The sequence below is a fragment of the Eurypyga helias genome, unplaced genomic scaffold (genome assembly GCF_000690775.1).
Source record: "Eurypyga helias isolate BGI_N326 unplaced genomic scaffold, ASM69077v1 scaffold18286, whole genome shotgun sequence".
Classification (NCBI taxonomy): domain Eukaryota; kingdom Metazoa; phylum Chordata; class Aves; order Eurypygiformes; family Eurypygidae; genus Eurypyga; species Eurypyga helias.
In genome coordinates this window covers 7262-24885 of record NW_010257443.1, presented here as the reverse complement: position 1 = coordinate 24885, position 17624 = coordinate 7262, and the positions used below count along the sequence as shown (strand labels likewise).

General features: G+C 37.4%; 1 protein-coding gene across 1 annotated transcript in view; it reads right to left on the bottom strand.

The window, feature by feature from the left end:
- Positions 1-2238: 2238 nt before the first annotated feature.
- HS2ST1 (heparan sulfate 2-O-sulfotransferase 1) overlaps positions 2239-17624 on the bottom strand; it is a gene marked incomplete at its 5' end in the record, with an annotated part of 16792 nt that continues 1406 nt past the window's right edge. Inside the window, 5 exons of the mRNA XM_010154023.1 lie at positions 2239-3050; positions 4097-4254; positions 5714-5811; positions 8709-8847; positions 11505-11590. Coding sequence (XP_010152325.1) covers positions 2824-3050; positions 4097-4254; positions 5714-5811; positions 8709-8847; positions 11505-11590 — 708 coding nt within the window. The remainder of the gene's footprint in view (positions 3051-4096; positions 4255-5713; positions 5812-8708; positions 8848-11504; positions 11591-17624) is intronic.

Genomic DNA, 17624 nt, shown 5'->3' with positions numbered 1-17624 from the left:
TTCCGTTTCTGAATAGAAGATGAAAAAAGCAGGTTATTAAAAATCTGCAAAGCTCCTTTTCCCAAACCATCTTTTAGGAAATCCAAATTTGATAGTTCTGAATTCAAAGGATTCTAAAAAGTTCACAGTTGACTTAATGGTTGCACTAGATATAGAAAGTAGACAGCCTTGATTTCCTCTGGGTTCCACAGACAATAACATTTTCAGAGTAGTCTGGAATGAATACCTCTCCAACTGCAGCTGGCATGTAAAAAAAACACCTATTCCTAAAATTCTTACTTGTGTCAACCCTGTCAGTTCACAGCAAAGAACAGGAAGGGCTACCTGATTAATTAAAATGTATTTTCTTACATGAACTATGAAAAATATATTGCTCTTTTAAAAGAAAAATTGCATTGTTCTATTGTTTTTGTTACTGAAGACTCATAATTAAGAAATTCTAAACCTGTAAGAAAAAAAAAGAAACACAACTTTTAAAATTGCTTACAGAACAGAAGAGGTTTCTGTAGACTCTACTGAAATCAGTAGAACTTTTGCCTATTTTTTTCTTGCCAATACAAAAACATTCTGTCTACATACCTATTTCATTACTTGGATGAATATTTTATGTCTTCACTTAGTAAACCCTTCTGCTTTCTTAGAGGTCATCTTCTGAAACTTCTGAAGGAGACTCAAAGAAGGTAAACTGATTTGTATTATTCTGAAGGAAAACAACAGAGTCAAAATAATGTCTTACATAAAACTGTCACTGAGTGGATAATCTTTCCTAGCATTATAAATATTATTTAAAAAAAAGTTACTGCTTTGTTAAGGAAATGTTTCGATCTTCATTGGCTACTTCTTGTGTGTGACTCCTCAGTTCATTTCTTTAGGTAGGAAACATGCCTTCATGTGTGAACCAACACATCCTATTCCCAAACATGTTGGCATTATTAATGACGTCAACAGACAAGAACTAGAACAGGAAATCTTATGCATGGTTCATGTTCTATATAAATGGTAAGCTATCAGAAGGAACTTCCCTGATTATTCAGGAAGAACAAAGAGAGATCTATTTTTAAAATTCAAAGGGAAAAATCCAAGAAAACAAAGAAAATGCAAGATGTACTCAATAGTGTCTCATTATCCTCTCAGTAACTGGGCTGTTGCTTTTGGCTGCAGACATCCAGTTCACAGACCATTTTCCATTTCCTTTGTTTTCATTACAAGAACAAGCTGGTTAAAGAAACTCCACTCGGTAATTTTAAACTAAGCCTTCAGCATCATCCCTTAGGAATTCAAACCTTTACCACCATTCCTCACTTTGTCTCCTCAGTGCCTTCCCCCATCAAACCCTGTGAAAAGCACTTTAAGAAAAGGCAGGTGTAAGATGTGTAAATACTTAGATCTTGAAGAAAATTCAGTAGGAAACATTCTTGTAGTTCTCCACTGCAATTTGCTATAATGCAGTGGCCCCAAACATCTGCTCTCAAATTTCAATTTACTTCATCTACCAGGTGTTTCACATTGTTAATAATGGCAAGCCACAAATTTACAATAGTCACATAAGGCAGTTACATCAATACAATTATGTCAATCAAGTTCACTGCATCTTTCTCAGCCAGACTACACATGACATTTTTCTTCTTGTCCTCTTACCATAATAAAAGGGTGAAGACTACATTTCTGTAAAGAGAATCCCTGGACAACATTCTGGTATTGAAGTCAGAGGTCACTGAAGTGCATTTCAGCAATGTCCAACACTTAACCGGGAAGTAGATGTTATGTTTTTTCACTTCACACATAACAGAACTGGTGCAAAAACCCCACTTTAAACTAGATACTTTAAACCTTTTGGTCCAAATACATAAAATAAGCAGTATTTACAGCATTTTACTCCTTTTGTAAATGCAATGCTTTAAAACACGTTATAAAGCACCTTAGTAAAAATATTCTACAAGTAAAAGTATCGAAGTAGTAGGAAAACCCTAACCATACCACAGCTCACTAATGGAGTCATAATATGGATTCACCATACCTCAGTTTACAATTATTACAAAGAATCCATGGAGAAACTTAATACTGAATTTATGATTTTTATACCACTGCATAAGGATCAACTGGAAGGGCAGACAACACCAATTTTCTTCATAGTTTTCCCAACCTCAGTCAGTGGTGATGGGGATAAAAAACCAAAACAAAAACCCCACTGCTTTAACTTTTTACAATATTAATGTGGAAATGATGTTTTAACACTAATGATTAGTTGTAATTTTTTAATAAAACCACATATATAAATATGGGCAATTTCAGCAGCAGCAGCATTTCTCAGCAAAACATGATTAACCATCCCAATTAATATCATGTGACATGATTCACAAAACCAAAGCGCAGATGTCAACCAGTTATTAACACTGCTGATAATTGTATGCAACCAAAACTTCCATGTTGAAAGCTGGGAAAAATTATTTCCTCTTCACAGAAGTATAAATGAAAATAAATTGCTCTGAAAATTAAAAAGAGCATCAACAGAAGCATTTTTTGTTTGTATTTTCAACTAGAACTGCTGTGTATTAATTGCTCCAAATTAAAGTGTAGATTTCTTCAGGTAAAGGATATTAACTCCCACTGAAAGTGTTAGTTAGATAAACGAAATGAAGCCTTCGCTTCTGGATTACCAACATAGTTAGCCAGTATCCAACACCCTGGAGGTGATCCACAGCTCATCTCAGATCTATAAAGAAACGTCCTGGAGGTCTACAAGCAATCTAGTTTCCATGGCTGAGGACTAAGATGACGATGTGACCAAAGATTTAGGTCCATAAATCTTATAGCATAATGTTCTTAGTTTGATTTAGGGTAAATCTTTTCATAGAAAAAGTTTTGAGCAAGAATATACAATTCTCCATCTTTTTCCCGAACCGCATGTGCTCTGACAAACTGAAATTGCTCCAGTGCAAATTCATAGAACTCATTCTCCATTTTCCAGATTTCAGACTGTTGTAGCTTGGCAATAGTTTCTTTTGTGGGAAGTTTTTTCTCAGTGGTTTTCCTAAGATGAGACTTCTTTCCTAAATGCAAAATGAAAGCAATAACTTCAATTTAAAGTTCAAGTGATTAAAAAATGTTTACAGTCCTTTTATTTACAGAGTCTTATGCTCTCACAGCATGTTGATAAATTGCATTAGAAGTGACAGAATTTAATCCAGAATTTATTAACATAACATGCGGGGTCGGAAAATTGCAGTCTCTCTCAGTAAATGTTAATGAATTTTGCATCAGTTCTTTCAATTCTTTCTCCTTACTCTAATAAACCCAGGGAATGAACACTTCATTTAAGGAACAAGATTGCTCCATATAATGCACTTGGAGCAAGATTGGGCTTTCGAAATTAACTATTTAGATGTTAATCTGGTATCAAACGTTAAGAATTTTACAAACTGCAGAGCAAGAGACGTCTTTCATGAGACAAAGACGACCAAAATGATGGCAGCATTTTCCCTAAGAAGTGCTATCTGTTTCTTTATAATAAACTTGTTAATGTTACACATCTAGGCACTATACATCAGACACTTTTCTTCCTCTATTTGCAGACAGAAGCCCTGCTAAGATGGACCTTTTCTTCATCATAAGTTGCACAGCCAGCCTCTAGAAACTGAGCTACTAGCTATATAACAAACATCTTATTACGACCCCAGGAAGATAAACATGTACTAGGCCCTTTGCATCCTTTGGGCCTTTTTGCACAGACGTAGGTTGCATCAGGCACAGTTAATTTCATCAGCAGGGCTTCTGAGGAAATGGAAGTCTGCCCCTGCAAGACCTTTCAAAAATGTTCTGATAAACACCTGTCACAATACTTCAAGTGCAGGATACCTACACAACTGCCTTTACTCCAACCTTAAGTATTTACAATTCGTGTAACACAGGAAGATAACTTGGGTTGCTCTCAAAAATCTGTACTGAGTCTTTTAAAGAGTTTGTCTCTTCTGTAGGTATATCAGGCAAACCTGGCAGAGACTCAAAACTATTCATCTAGGTCTAAAGAATTCACATGAAAAAAGTGGTAGGAGGATGAAAAATCCATGGAATCCGTGGAAATCAACCATTTAGATACCTGTACGGTACAGTTCTGTGGCACCCCTGAAGAACCGGGGCAAAGCTGCCTCCAATAACATGATAAAGTCTTCAAGCTCTTCAGTAACTCCCACTAGGAAGTATTCATTAATCAGATTGTATTTGGCTTGTTCCAAAGCCCATCTGCTTCCCACATTCCTAAAATGACAGAGAACAATTACAGCAAGTTATCATGTCAGCCAACAATCCTTCGTCCCTAGATGGAGATCACTTCATAACAGGGCACTTAAATAGGACAGCAAGACTCATTTCAAGTTATAACCATTCCTAACTTCATTTCTATTTCTACTTTCTCTCATCTGTGTTCTTTGGCCCTTGGTATCTAAAACTTAGACTCCTCTAGTTGTTTTGACTAATAACTCATGCACAAAAAAGCAGTGGGTATACATGGTTCCTGTCTCTAGTAATGCAATTTTTGAAGGATTTACATGTTCTCAATGTCAATACTCAGTCTACACTTTCACCTTAGATATCAGAAATGGTTCTGGTAAGAACACACCTTCCCTTTTGCATAGAATCATAGAATGGTTTGGGTTGGAAGGGACCTTAAAGATCATCTAGTTCCAACCCCCCTGCCATGGGCAGGGACACCTTCCACTAGACCAGGTTGCTCGGTCTTCACTGGCAAGAGCATGAGCCGTACCCCCAAAGTCACGGAAGACGAGGGCAGGTATTGGGAGAATGGAGAGCTGCCCATGGTCAGCGAGGATCAGGTTCGAGAACGCCTGAGGAACCTGAAGGTGCACAAGTCCATGGGACCCGATGGAATACATCCGCGGGTCCTGAAAGAACTGCATCCTACAAGCACAACTAGGAACTAGAAAGGCATCGCGCTTAATGGGAGGACTTCCCTACTGAAGGACAGTCAGAAATTAAACTGACATTTCTTCCTCCTTTTTATAGCTTTAGACAGAGTGAAAAGAGAGGTTCAGAGTTCGTTCTTCCTCTGCTTTTCCCCCTGGCCCAGGTGTAGACAGGTCTGACCAACAGCCACTGAAAGAGGCACTCCCAAGTGCTGGTTTACTTTGCTTATGCTTGTATGAACAGTACCTTTGACAAATACTTCTTTTTTAGTTTGGTGAAGAGTTCTTTAGGTCTGTGCCATTGTTATAAAACATGCTGCATTGACAGATAGGCACTATTTACTTTTGTTTCAGTTTCTACTAAGTAGCAATGACTACTGGATGTCTGGTAAAGGTTTAAGAAGACACATTTATCCTGATCTCAATTGTTTTATTCTCCACAGAAACTCTAGGAGCTTGAACAAAATATCTCCGTGCAGAAAGACAGATACTGTAGTAGCCTGACATAAGAGAAAAACATCAAGACTCCCAAAAATTATTTTTAAAATTGAAAACATCTGTTTTCCTTCAGCACTGCTGATAAAGTATCTTAACGTACTGCTTGTTTGAAGAACTGCAAGACTGTTTCAGTAAAATGCAGCTTTAACAGAGAATACATTATTAAAGTACCTGCTGCTTCTCCCTGTCCAGTCCCTCACACTTTCCCCAACTGTGCTACATATTCAAATTTGTTAAGCTTAGATTTCATCATTGATATAGCTGACTAACAACTTAAGCTACATTAATCTCCCTACCAGCATTCGGAGCTGTGGCCACAGAAGAACGGAATTTGAAGCCAAAGTTTTTCTGGAGCACAGTCTGAGCCTCCAGCTGCCACACATTCATCAAAGGTCTGGAACAAAGACAAAATTGAGCTGAGCTTTAAAATCTAGTATATGTATCAAACATGCCAACCTGGATAGTTCTAAATGTACTGGGGACAGAAAAACACAAGATATGATGTGAAAGGAAAAAAAAAGAGTAAATTTTTTCAAGCCTTGCTTTCACATTGTTATTAGGAGGACCTCTTTGTCCCAACTAAAATAGTAATTGGACAGTGTTTTATGATTAGAGCTAATGAACAATCTGATCTTACCCCATACATTTGATGTACCTTTGATATAGGCCACAAGTCAAAACAAGCAAACCCAGTCAATAAATGTTGGTATCATCATTATTCCCTTACAAAAGAAGTCACGACAGATACAGCATCAAATGCTATCAGGATTTGTGTGGTACTGGAACAGCTGGATCTTTATACCATAGAACACTGTGCAGTCTGTGTTTTAGATTAAACAATGTTCTATTACATTTTAAATATTATGACATGTAACTGCCATGTCAGAGGCTGATTTGTTTTTGGCAATCAGAAGAAGTGAAAGCAGGTTGTTCACTGCATAACAGAATCATCCACACAACATCGCTTCCTGCGGATACACAGCTGTAGCACCACAGAGTTTCAACTGAGGTAACACATTCACAATAAGAATTCCATTAGCATTGGAAAGAATTTGTAAATATTTTACCCAGTTATCATACAGTAAGCATTTATGAAATTTCTAATCAAGACAAAAGCCATGTATCTAGGATAGATTTTTTAGAAGTTAGTTAATAACAAATAAGTGATCACACAAACAACATTTTAGACTGTTTCTTCTGTATAATTACAAGTTTATGTTCAAAAAAAACATGTAAAAATAAATTTGGTTAATTTTTTGGTGTTAGACCAAGGACAGCACCCTTTGCTTATATTCTGAGGTGAAGTCCCTGAGATAATCTTAAAAATTTACTGATATCAGGCCAAAGCAGGGATTAACCTGTGGTGTCTTGGTCCACACTGCCCTTTGAGTTTGGAATAGCTCATACATGTCACATATCACAGATAAAAATGCAGTTTAATCAGGAAAACAAGACATCACTATGCCTTCTCTAGCACAGTTCTCTAGAGAAATTATACGCTGAACTATCCTGAGTACTTTATAACATCGTTACCCAAGAACTAAACTGTTTAAATGCACATCCTAATTTACACATGTATATATTAAATATGAACTGGTATCTGTCAAAAGAAAGATATCTTTGCTTATACCTGCAGTTTATTTTATAGTTAATATGTAAAAGCAAGCAAGTAATTTTCACAGTAAGATGAAACAGGACAGGGTTCTTTCCTCAATTCCTTTTATATACTTACCTTGACTGCTCCATCCAGAGATTTTATTATAAGAAACAGTTGTCTTTACAGACTGTTCTTGGACCCAAGCTATCTATAATTTTGGAAGCACCGGGAGATAGAAAGAAAATGAATGAAGAAATCTCCCCTGGAAATGCTGTAGTATGAACTGGCAGGGTATAAAGGATGTTATGATTCCCTTCCGTTTAATAAAGGCACAATTGACTTCCATTAGAAAGACTGCATTTTTGATCTTCCCTACTTTTCATTTGAACAGCTCTTAGTGAACCTACTATAAGAGAGATTAGAATAGATATCAATGTTACAGATAATGCGATTGGGTCAATACATTGTTGAACTTAGCAAATTTTATATCGAATATATGTAAAACTGACACCACCTATATATGTGCATTTTTCTCAGAAACAACATGGAAAAATAATATTACCTGTTATAAATGAAAGAAACCCTAAGACTTGGCATATCAAATCAATTTCCATTCAAACAAACTATAAATGCTTACAGTTAAACCTGTATGGCAACAATTAAGTATCAGACCTAAATAAAGTATTATGTTAGTGACAAAATGAAAAAAGCACCCTAAATTGAAAAACATAAAATTATTAATGCAATTACAAATATTACAAATAGGAATGCATTTTAACTTATTCCAGCAAATCAGAACTTAAAAGTGCAGTCTACCAACCAGTAGTATTTGGGATTTCGGCTTAACATTTCCCACTGACTACCTAACAAGGCTGCTCAGATTATAATTAAAAAATAAACGACCAATTTTAAATTTCATTCTTTTCAATAAATATTAAGTCCGATAAACAGCTTGAACTACATAGCATGCTGAGCCTTCCACCTCATCCATCTCTACCAGGAAGGAATTCCACATGGCTCCTCATGAAAAAGGAACAGAGAGAGATCTTGTCTCCCTTTTTAAAAATGCCTTTATGATACCATAACACCAAATCATGTCTGTAGTAAGTCTATGAAGATACGTTTTTTTAAGCATAATTTAAACTACTGTTCTGCATGAAGTTTTGCTCTGCCTACACTGTGGGATGTCTAACCAAACTGACATGCAGTAGCAGAAGATGGCGCCAAAACCTAAGTAACAGGGAACAATTCCACTGCAATACTTAAATTGGAAAAAAACCCCACCACTGTGTGGCTAACTATAAATAAAGTACATGTCAAAGTAAAAGTATCTACAGCTTTTGGTGAAAAATATATCTGTTTTAGTCTTCAACAAGAGAAGATGTAGATTTCTTACACAGGATTATATGCTTAACTTCATATGTACAACTCCAGATAACTGAAAACTTTTTTTAAAATTTAATTTAATTTATATTTCTTAATTGCAACATGAAGTGAATTTCTAGGGTTACAAAGAACATACTTAATGTTACACTCTGCTCCGCTGCAGACACCAGTGGTAAAATGTAACTTATAAAGCCACCATCACCACCAAGGCTGATATAAGAACTATTCAGCATTTATCAGGACATTTTTTTAGAATAGTTTTCATGTTACCTTTGGTAAAACCAACATACATAAAAAGTGTACTTTACCTTTTTATCCCCCTGTTTTCGCCTCCGTAGCCCTGGTCTGTAATCATCTCCAAAGCGCAGAAAGTAATAATAAGAAACTAGTCGTTCTATAGGATCTCTTATGACATTTATGTAAATCGGTTTCTTTTTAACACCAAATCTAAAGTAAAAGAGGAAGAAAAGTCTTTTAAAGGCCAAACAAAAGCTTCTCATCTAATACTTAAAAGTCTGTCTCTATTGATACAACTGAAATCTATACACAGAGATGATGACGGTGAGAAGTTGTTCAATGATCAATTCCTCTCATCCCCATGTGCAGTGTGTTACGTGGATCTGAAAGCCAGTTCAATTTTAGTTTTCCCAGCATTTGATTTCTGGGGTTTTTTTTTTTTTGTTAGAGAAACAAAAAACCCTGAAATATCCTCACATAACAGATACTAAAAATGTTTATACAATCATCCTGACTCTACAGACACCTTGATCGCTCTAGCAGCCACATATATGTTTATACCAAGTACGAGGAATTTCGATACGAAGTTCCTGCCCTCCCGAACTGGGCTATGCATTGCTGCAAGTGGTTTTCCTGGCAGGTCTCCAGTTGTCAGTTGCTCAGAAACTGGCTGGGGAATTGGTTAGCAGGTGGTGAAAAACTGTACTGTGCATCACTTGCTTTGTGTATTCTTTTATGGGTGGGTTTTTTGGGGTTTTTTTTGTTGTGGTTTTTTTTTTTTTTCCCCCCAATTTTCTTCCCCATCCCACCCAGGGGGATGAGGATGAGGAATAAGCAAGTGGCTGCATGGTGCTTCATGGCTGTCTGGAGCGTGTGGCCACACCACCTCACCAAACTACCTTCAGTTATAATAACATAAGTCACTTGCTATTGTAACTTTATTCATAATTACAATGATTTGGTAACTGCATTGTCAAAGAACTTTTTTTCCACTGTTTAAAAGAGAAAATAGGGAATAAGGTTCGGAAATCAAAAGAAAAAGGGTGAGAAAATTAAATTTATTACTGTAATTTCTACATGGATGGGTTATGCTAACCTGCCCTCAATACTGTAAATCATCGATTGGATCCAGTACTTTAAGCTTCAGCATAATTTAAGAGGTACTTCTGATATTTGGAAGTGGACCTAAGTCTGATGACTGCATAGAGTCTGCATATGAGCAGGCATAGACTCTTCTGAAATATTTTATACTTCTCAACTACAAGAATGTTCTCAAGAACATACCTCACAGCCTTGAAAGTATGGGCCTTGCCAAGCACAACCAGAGTATTAAAGATACTAATTTAATAATGAAACCCCAAAGTTTCATTATTGAGGCAATGAGAAAGCAAGATGTTGGGGGAAGAAAATAAATCATTTAGTTGAAAGGATAACAAACAAAACCCCCAAGGATAACACGGTCCTAGAGGGAAGATGAAGATGAAAGAAATCTGTGAAATTGCTTAGATGGTTTTTTAGCTGTAAAATAATTATTTTAGTTTTAAAAGTTCCAGTATTTGAAAATGTTTTCAGCTTTATGAAGCAATATATAAAATAACATTCATCTTTGCTGCTCCAGAAAACTGTTATTCAGTTCAAGGGTTTATTAATGTTGCAGTATTTTAACTTTAAAAAGGCAGAAAGGAAGCTAATAAAATTTAATACATTTTATTTTATTGATTGATTTGCAATTAAGACTTCTTGCCTATTATTTCTATCTAAACTTCAAGCTTTTACTTACTGTCATTGGTAATTTCCAGCTACTGCTATAACTTTTAGCATTTTCTGTTACATAATATACCGTACTGGGAATCTAGGAAGCTCTCATTCCCCTTCTCATGCTTTGTACATAACAGAATGAATAATGAAAAGCAGTAACAAAAGAAATTCTTACATACCAAAAACTCACTTCATTAAATAAATGTTTTAACTCAAAGAAACATAACATTACTGAGAACTGACCATCAGTAAGAGGTAAAAGTAGTGGTTACTGCTGTTTATGCAGTTGAATATGCTGCGATCTGAAAAATCTACTTTCAGTTTTAACCCATTTCCCTCATGCTGCAAGTGCAGGATGATGCACTGCCTAGTAAGCACCGTTAGCACAACTGACTTGCGAGTTCAAGGGGAAGTTTCACAAGACTGAGCTACTGAGGATCACTGCTTTAGATCCAGAAGCAAAAATAAGACAAGAGAAGAAACACGTGGAAAAGGGAATACAGTCATGGTTCTGAATCTCCGAAGTCACTGGGAGGATTTTTACCTCGTTTTCTTGTAAATTAATTTTAGAAGTAACAGGATTTAAGTGCAAGAAGAATTCTTTAAATGCTTTTTACAGCAAGTCAAATTTCTATAGGCCAGAAAACTTCTTTAAAACAGCACTTTTAATATTTTGATAAAGCGTAAACTCTGACAGAGAAGAGCTGCATAACTTAAGAGGCAAGTGGTTTTACTTGTTATGAGAAACTTATCTGAGAACAGGAATCTGAAACTTCACAGAATAGTAAGGCAATCCTGAGTCAGAACTGCCAGTGTGTCAGAGAAAAGTGGGGATTTTCAGTGAAACAAGGTTGTAATTCAGACAAGGAATACTAAACAGCATATAAATAGTTTTGAAATGAGAGCCAGCTACAATTTAAAATGCCGAAAAACAAGAGAAAACTAGGAAAATCCAACTCAAATATTGCTCATCATAGGAATTCCAGCGTGTGAATTTTTCAAAGCTGCAGTTGTCAGACTCTCATCACAAGAGGGCACTAATAGCCCAGCTGGAGCCAAGCAACTTAAACGACTACACTACTCAACAGATAAATCCAAGGGTAACATACTTTGCAAAGTCCAAATAAGATATATGTCCGTGATAAAATCCTGGTTTCATTTCCTTCCAGGAAGTCACATTCTTCACAAATCGGACCTGTAAAAGTAGACAGCAGAAAATGTTTCTGCACAGCTGGAACACATTCAGTTTCCCCATATATCGTGTTTTCTGGTTTGTAAGTAAAATCTTAAAATGCATTAGAAAAAAAGAAGTCTGTTTTAAACATTACCAAAGAATCTGTGCCAGGTAAAATAGACTTTTCAGCGAGCATACAGATAACTCATTTTAGATCATCACATTTTAATGATCAGATACTAAACGAAAGCAGTACACAGCAGTCAGAAGGGCAATTCAAGGAAAGCTACTACACAAACATTAGCAAGACAAACGTACATTTTTGTCAGTCCATTTCATTTGTAATTTGAAAGGAATGCAGAATTCCCTCAGCAATAAGTAGAAATGCAAGTACATTTTTGAAATTTCTAGAAGTGCATCCAGAAATTTCATAAATGTATACAGTGTGAATTAGATCTCTAGTTTACCATTCTGAACACTTACTTTAAGCCTAACATTTCAGTGGCACTTCCATGTTAAAGCATGAAGTAGCCCTTAAACAAGGGCTGATAAAGCAGTTATCGTCAAACTTCACAAAAATAGGAATAGCTTTACATTTCAAAGATAAAACCAAAGTAAAATACACGCCCCAAACCAGAAAGTATGATCAAATTAAGTGGGACATGCAAATCCTGATATAGCTTAGCTTTATTAGATGAACAGAATATTTTAACATCAAAGCATTTAACTCTGGAAGTTATTTCAAAGCTAGTGAATTGGATAATAAAGAAAAGATGATAAATTTGTACTGCCTGAGCTGTGTGACAATGATACGCCATTTCTGAAGCTGAGAATTAGAAGATAGTGTTCCCTGCACATCTACAATATCTTTTCTGTTACAGAGCAACACAGATAACCATGAAGATACTGAGGTGAAACGAGAGTTGAAAGGGAAGTTTGAGAGCACAAGACAACACACTAACATTCTGAAAAATGTAACAGATTGAGTGTCCCGAAACATGGTATTTATTATTTACTATAACCAACCAATTGAGGATTTTCAGAGGCAAGACTGGCCTGCTGCTGTTACTTCAAATGTGCAAAACTCACAGTCTAGGATTTAAGAAGTTGATAACTTTTACTTATTTCTTCAAACACTGGCTCTTAGACTCTCAGGCAAAAGAAATGGATATTACTTTTTAATGACTGGCAGCATTCATTTTTTCAGTGTACAAGTTTCAGGCATTTCACAATTTAAACCATGTATTGCACATGAAAATTGTGGCAAATCTAGCTGAAAAGCAATGTGCAATGTTATACAATGGTGTTTCATAAACTGCATTGGCTTTCAGTCTGATTTTGTCCACAGCAGAAGCTAAGAATATAGCTGTGAGACTTTGAACCCAGCTGAACTACCTTTACTGCTGCTGAAACAAACCACACTTTCATTGACTGTACCTTTCAAAGATTAATGACAAGGTATTTTCAGTTGAGAGCCTCAGCTATAAATATTTCTACACCTAGGAAAGAAGTCTCCTAAATGCAAAGTATGTATTATCCTTCCTTCCCTCACTCCCAAACCCCAGAATGTCATGGTGGCTTGATACAACTCTGCAAGGAAACCAGTTACGCTACCCACCGTGTGTAGTGCAGCCTGCATATTAAAGTGTGAGTTTCGGTTACGTTTCCATGAACAAGCTTTCTGAAGTCTTGCACCAGCTCGACTTCAGTTTCTAATACACTAGGACTAGACAGGAGGAATCATTAAGTGCAAAATCCCAAGGGTCAGTTCTGTCTTAGATCCCCCATGCCACCATCTAGCATCAAACCTTAGCTGTTACAGTAATAGTTAAAAAAATCCTTTACTGTCTTTGTCTTATAATGTCATTGTCTGCTACAGAAGTAATTTTTATGAGCATAGGATGCATGTTCTAGCCTTTTATTAACTTTAACACCAGGCAAGCTAAGAGAAGGCTAGGAAGGTTTAATAAGACAGCTGCGACACTTGCATCTGCCTTAAGATGGACCAGAAATATGCCGTAACCCTGAGAATTTAAGTTTTTAATACCTATAACTAGTCTGCAGACAAGAGATTATTTCCCCCCAAACACAGAGTTTGCAGCATTCCAAAAAATCAGAATTGTTCCAGGTCATAGACAGCCTAATGAGTCTGGGTTCACATATTTTAGGGCAGAGATGAATATTGCTTGCTGCTTCATACTGTTAAATATGATCAATTTTACCTTTCTTTTCAGGGCTTAACAGATATTGGAGCTTTTTAAAAGACTGAGCAAGCTTCTCCATCAGAACCCAACTGAATAAAATTTGAGGTTACTTTAAAAGTTCAGATAGCTGTGAATGGAATTCCTGTGAAGTTGTTTCATGGTGCTTTTATATAATCAGCTACAAAGTTGCTGCACAGCCCTGAGTAAGTGAGAAATCAGCTGAGCTTCACTAAATTAAAACGCCAGATCAAACGTACTCTGGGGGCGTAAGATGTCCTGAAAGGTAAGTTAAACACATCCAGTTTCTAGGATGATAAGAATTTAAAACAAGTCCCAGTGAACCAAAAAGAAAAGAAAAAAAGCCAGCATGCTTGGTCTGAGCAAGAAGACCCGAGAAATCTCTGCATGCAAACAAAGCGATGCTGTAAGCTGTCACCTCTGTTCACTAACTGCTTCCATCAATCTCTCTTCTCCACAGTGTGAACATACACACGCACACCCTCTGCCCCCAAAAGGTGGTATGGTCATTACCCTGTGGCCTAGTATCACATGGACTTCTGGACACTAAAAAAGCCCTGGCTTTTCACATCATTATATTCTAGTTTTGTTCATCAATTGCCAAATAACTGACTTAGAATTACAAATAACTGAGGGGCTGAATATCATAAGCTCAGCCTGGTGAGGACACACGAGGACTTTCCATTTGGGCTCTCAAGTAAGACTGAAGACCAACACGGTCTCCCCGTAAAGGAAATCTCAGATTCAAATTTAAAGACCAAGCATGACGTGATGACTGAATCAGGATCCCTCTGCAGGAAGGCACTGGCAGCTTAGCCGTTCAAACTGTAGTACAGTCTCATAACGTAGCTCTAAATAAGAGGGTGAGGAATGCTGGAAACAAGCTAGCAGCACACCTTTGGCTGAATGCCATGAGAAACCACAAGCACGCTCAAGGGAAGGACAGCAGAGAAACTACTTTGTGAGATGGCAGAGTGCAACAGTTCAGCCAGGATACCTGCCTCGTGTGAACAGTTCTTCCTCAGAAGAAAAAATACAATTGGCACATGTACAACAGCAGTGGACACTAGGCCATCTAACTCCAAGAGAAAAATTCTTCAATTAGCAGCAGCACATGACAGTACTTCCACTTCTAACAGAGTCGCTGCAGCCTTTGACTTGTTCCACTTCCGACAGCCAATGAAACCTTCACCAGCAGAGCAAATAAGTACTACTGAAGGCAGCATGAATGTACCATCCTCTGAGAGGCCACTGTTTTAGAATACATTTGGAAGCAAGACTGTATGTTTTCAGGTCGGTCTTTTCAGAAAAACTGAGAAAGAAACAGCAGGAGAAAAAAAGAACAAGGAAGAGAAAAGAGCAGGCTGAGGGAGTGAAGTGCTAGGTAACCGCACTATAGCTTTTCCATGCTCACAACAACAGTACAAAGAACACCTTCACATATCCCCTTTTCTAACAACTTATGAAGAACACATGCTGCAAGACAGAACAATCATTTCGTTTTACATGTTTTAGATGACAATTTCTCCATGTAACAAAGAAGCTGAAGTTTGCGTGGCTGGTATGCCATCCACAAAGGCCTAACTTACAGGGACAGGAAGTGTCAGTGATGAAACACGCAAACAACAAATAAAATCCAACCAAACAACAGCTCTAACGAAAACAAGTGGGCTTGTTACAGACCACACAGGTCAGAAATGCGACACGGCACTCGGCTTGCTGCAAAGGAAAGGCAAAACGTGTGGAACGAGGGGCAATTCCTAGGTTCCTGCTGCCAGAGAAGCTGCAAAAGAAAGGATGGCTGCTGGGACAAGTTCCATCTGAAACCAAAATGGATGTGTTACGGACTCTCATCGGATTATTGCGAATCAGATACAGGTTATATGTGGAGTGGATTTTAAATAGTGGGGGTTTTTTCCAGATTGCATTCAAGAAGTAAAGATTTCGCATATGGGCAAAGAACGTCAAATCTGTTACAGGATCGAGTAGTTTGGAAAAAGTACAGCAGAAGTAGTGCGTAACGGAGGGCTCACTGTTTTACAAATTTGTGTCAGGCCCAAGACAATCTTCACCTTACTTAGGGAGGTTTGCTTTAACAAACATTATCACTGATAAAATAATTTTGCCTCTATGATGTGTTTATGTATTTTACTACTGCTGCATATACTCCTAATGCACTGAAGTGAGCTATACTGATAAAAGGTGGCATGTATTTCAGGCAAATCCAAGGCCATGAACAGTAAATCTGCATCAGCTACTAGTCAACACCTTTGCCATCTCCAGAATTATGATTTACAATGCTGTCTTGATATACTAAAGATAAATAATTATGTCTTCTTCTTTGAACAAATATGCAATACATAAAGTTTTTCACTGCCAGTATGTCCCAGTTAATGGCCACTGAAGAAGAGGAATATCAATTGTCTAATTAAACAACATAATTTAACACCTTGGACAATAGCATAGTATCAAATGAAGGTAGGACTGCCAGTATTGTATACATGCCCAGTGTGGATGGATTTTCATTTTTCAGTAGTTCATTATTAGAGGAAAAATGAGAAGAGTTTCTCTTAGACAAAACAAAGTCAGTAACAAATTGATTTGAATGAAATTGAAACAAAAGCAGAAATTTAAGGCAAGGTTGCCTACGTTTAAATTATACCATCAATAACTAGCTCTCCTACCCTTCAGGACAGACCACTCGGATTCAAAGAGAATCACAATCTGTGGTTGGAAGTGTAGCATTAAGTATGACTGACCTGAGTATGATTTTTCATTAAAAGACATAGGCTTGTTAAATCTTTTGAAAAATCACTCTGCTGGTGGTGCACAGATCTCGAGTACTTGTTCTAAGCAGTGGACAGGGCTATAAGGACGGCTACCAGATCTACTCTTAGTAATCTCAGTAATCACATATTACAATGTCACCTTCATATTTAGGAAAAGACTTCACAATGGCAAAAACCCAACAGTAACACAACCCCGCTATGACAAAACAGGCTCCCAGTCCCACCCTAACTACACTCAGTGGCCCCTGAACTAAGATCCCTCTCTCAATCTTTCTCCCACCTACAGAACTGAAAGTGGAGGGCGCCTTACTACCATCTGCTTCCCCTCGCCCCACTCCAGCAGCTGTGCTGAGCTGCTTCTGCCTGTAGGCATGTACTTAAAGGAGCTGGAAGCCTCAGTGCTGACATGCTGCAATGCAGAACAGCTCCTGCCTCTGCTGCATATCAACGTAAGATAATCAGCATACAACCGGTAGTACATACCCAGGAGTTTGGAAACACTCATTTTATGGACAGGGATGATGACATAGTGATGTTTCAGAACTCTGATCATGGTTATTATTCAAAAGAGGAAAACAAAAAACCTATGCCCATACCACACCCTGAGAAAAACTGAGCATTGATCCTCCATCATCTTTTTTTTTAATGCTTCATCATCTGAGGCAGTGGTGGCCCTGATCATTTCTAGCCTGGGGCTACACTGATTTTAGGGAGAGTTTTAAGCGGGTGCAAGGTGACCCATTCTTTAGTGTGCAAGATATTTACACCACTTCTTTCTATCTGTTTTTATCAGCTGTGAGACCAGACCTAGTACCAAAGACAGAAGTATAGCCCTGACAGCATAGCACAACGTCTGCACGACTGCAAGACAAAAGCACATAAGATTGCATTGCAGGGGAAGATGACAGGCAAATATTATTACACAGCCAAAAGGCAGACAGTTGACAATACAACAAACCTTTACAGTTCTAACAAACCATTGAATCCTAGAATGGTTTAGGTTGACAGGGACCTTAAAGACCATCTAGTTCCAACCCCCCTGCT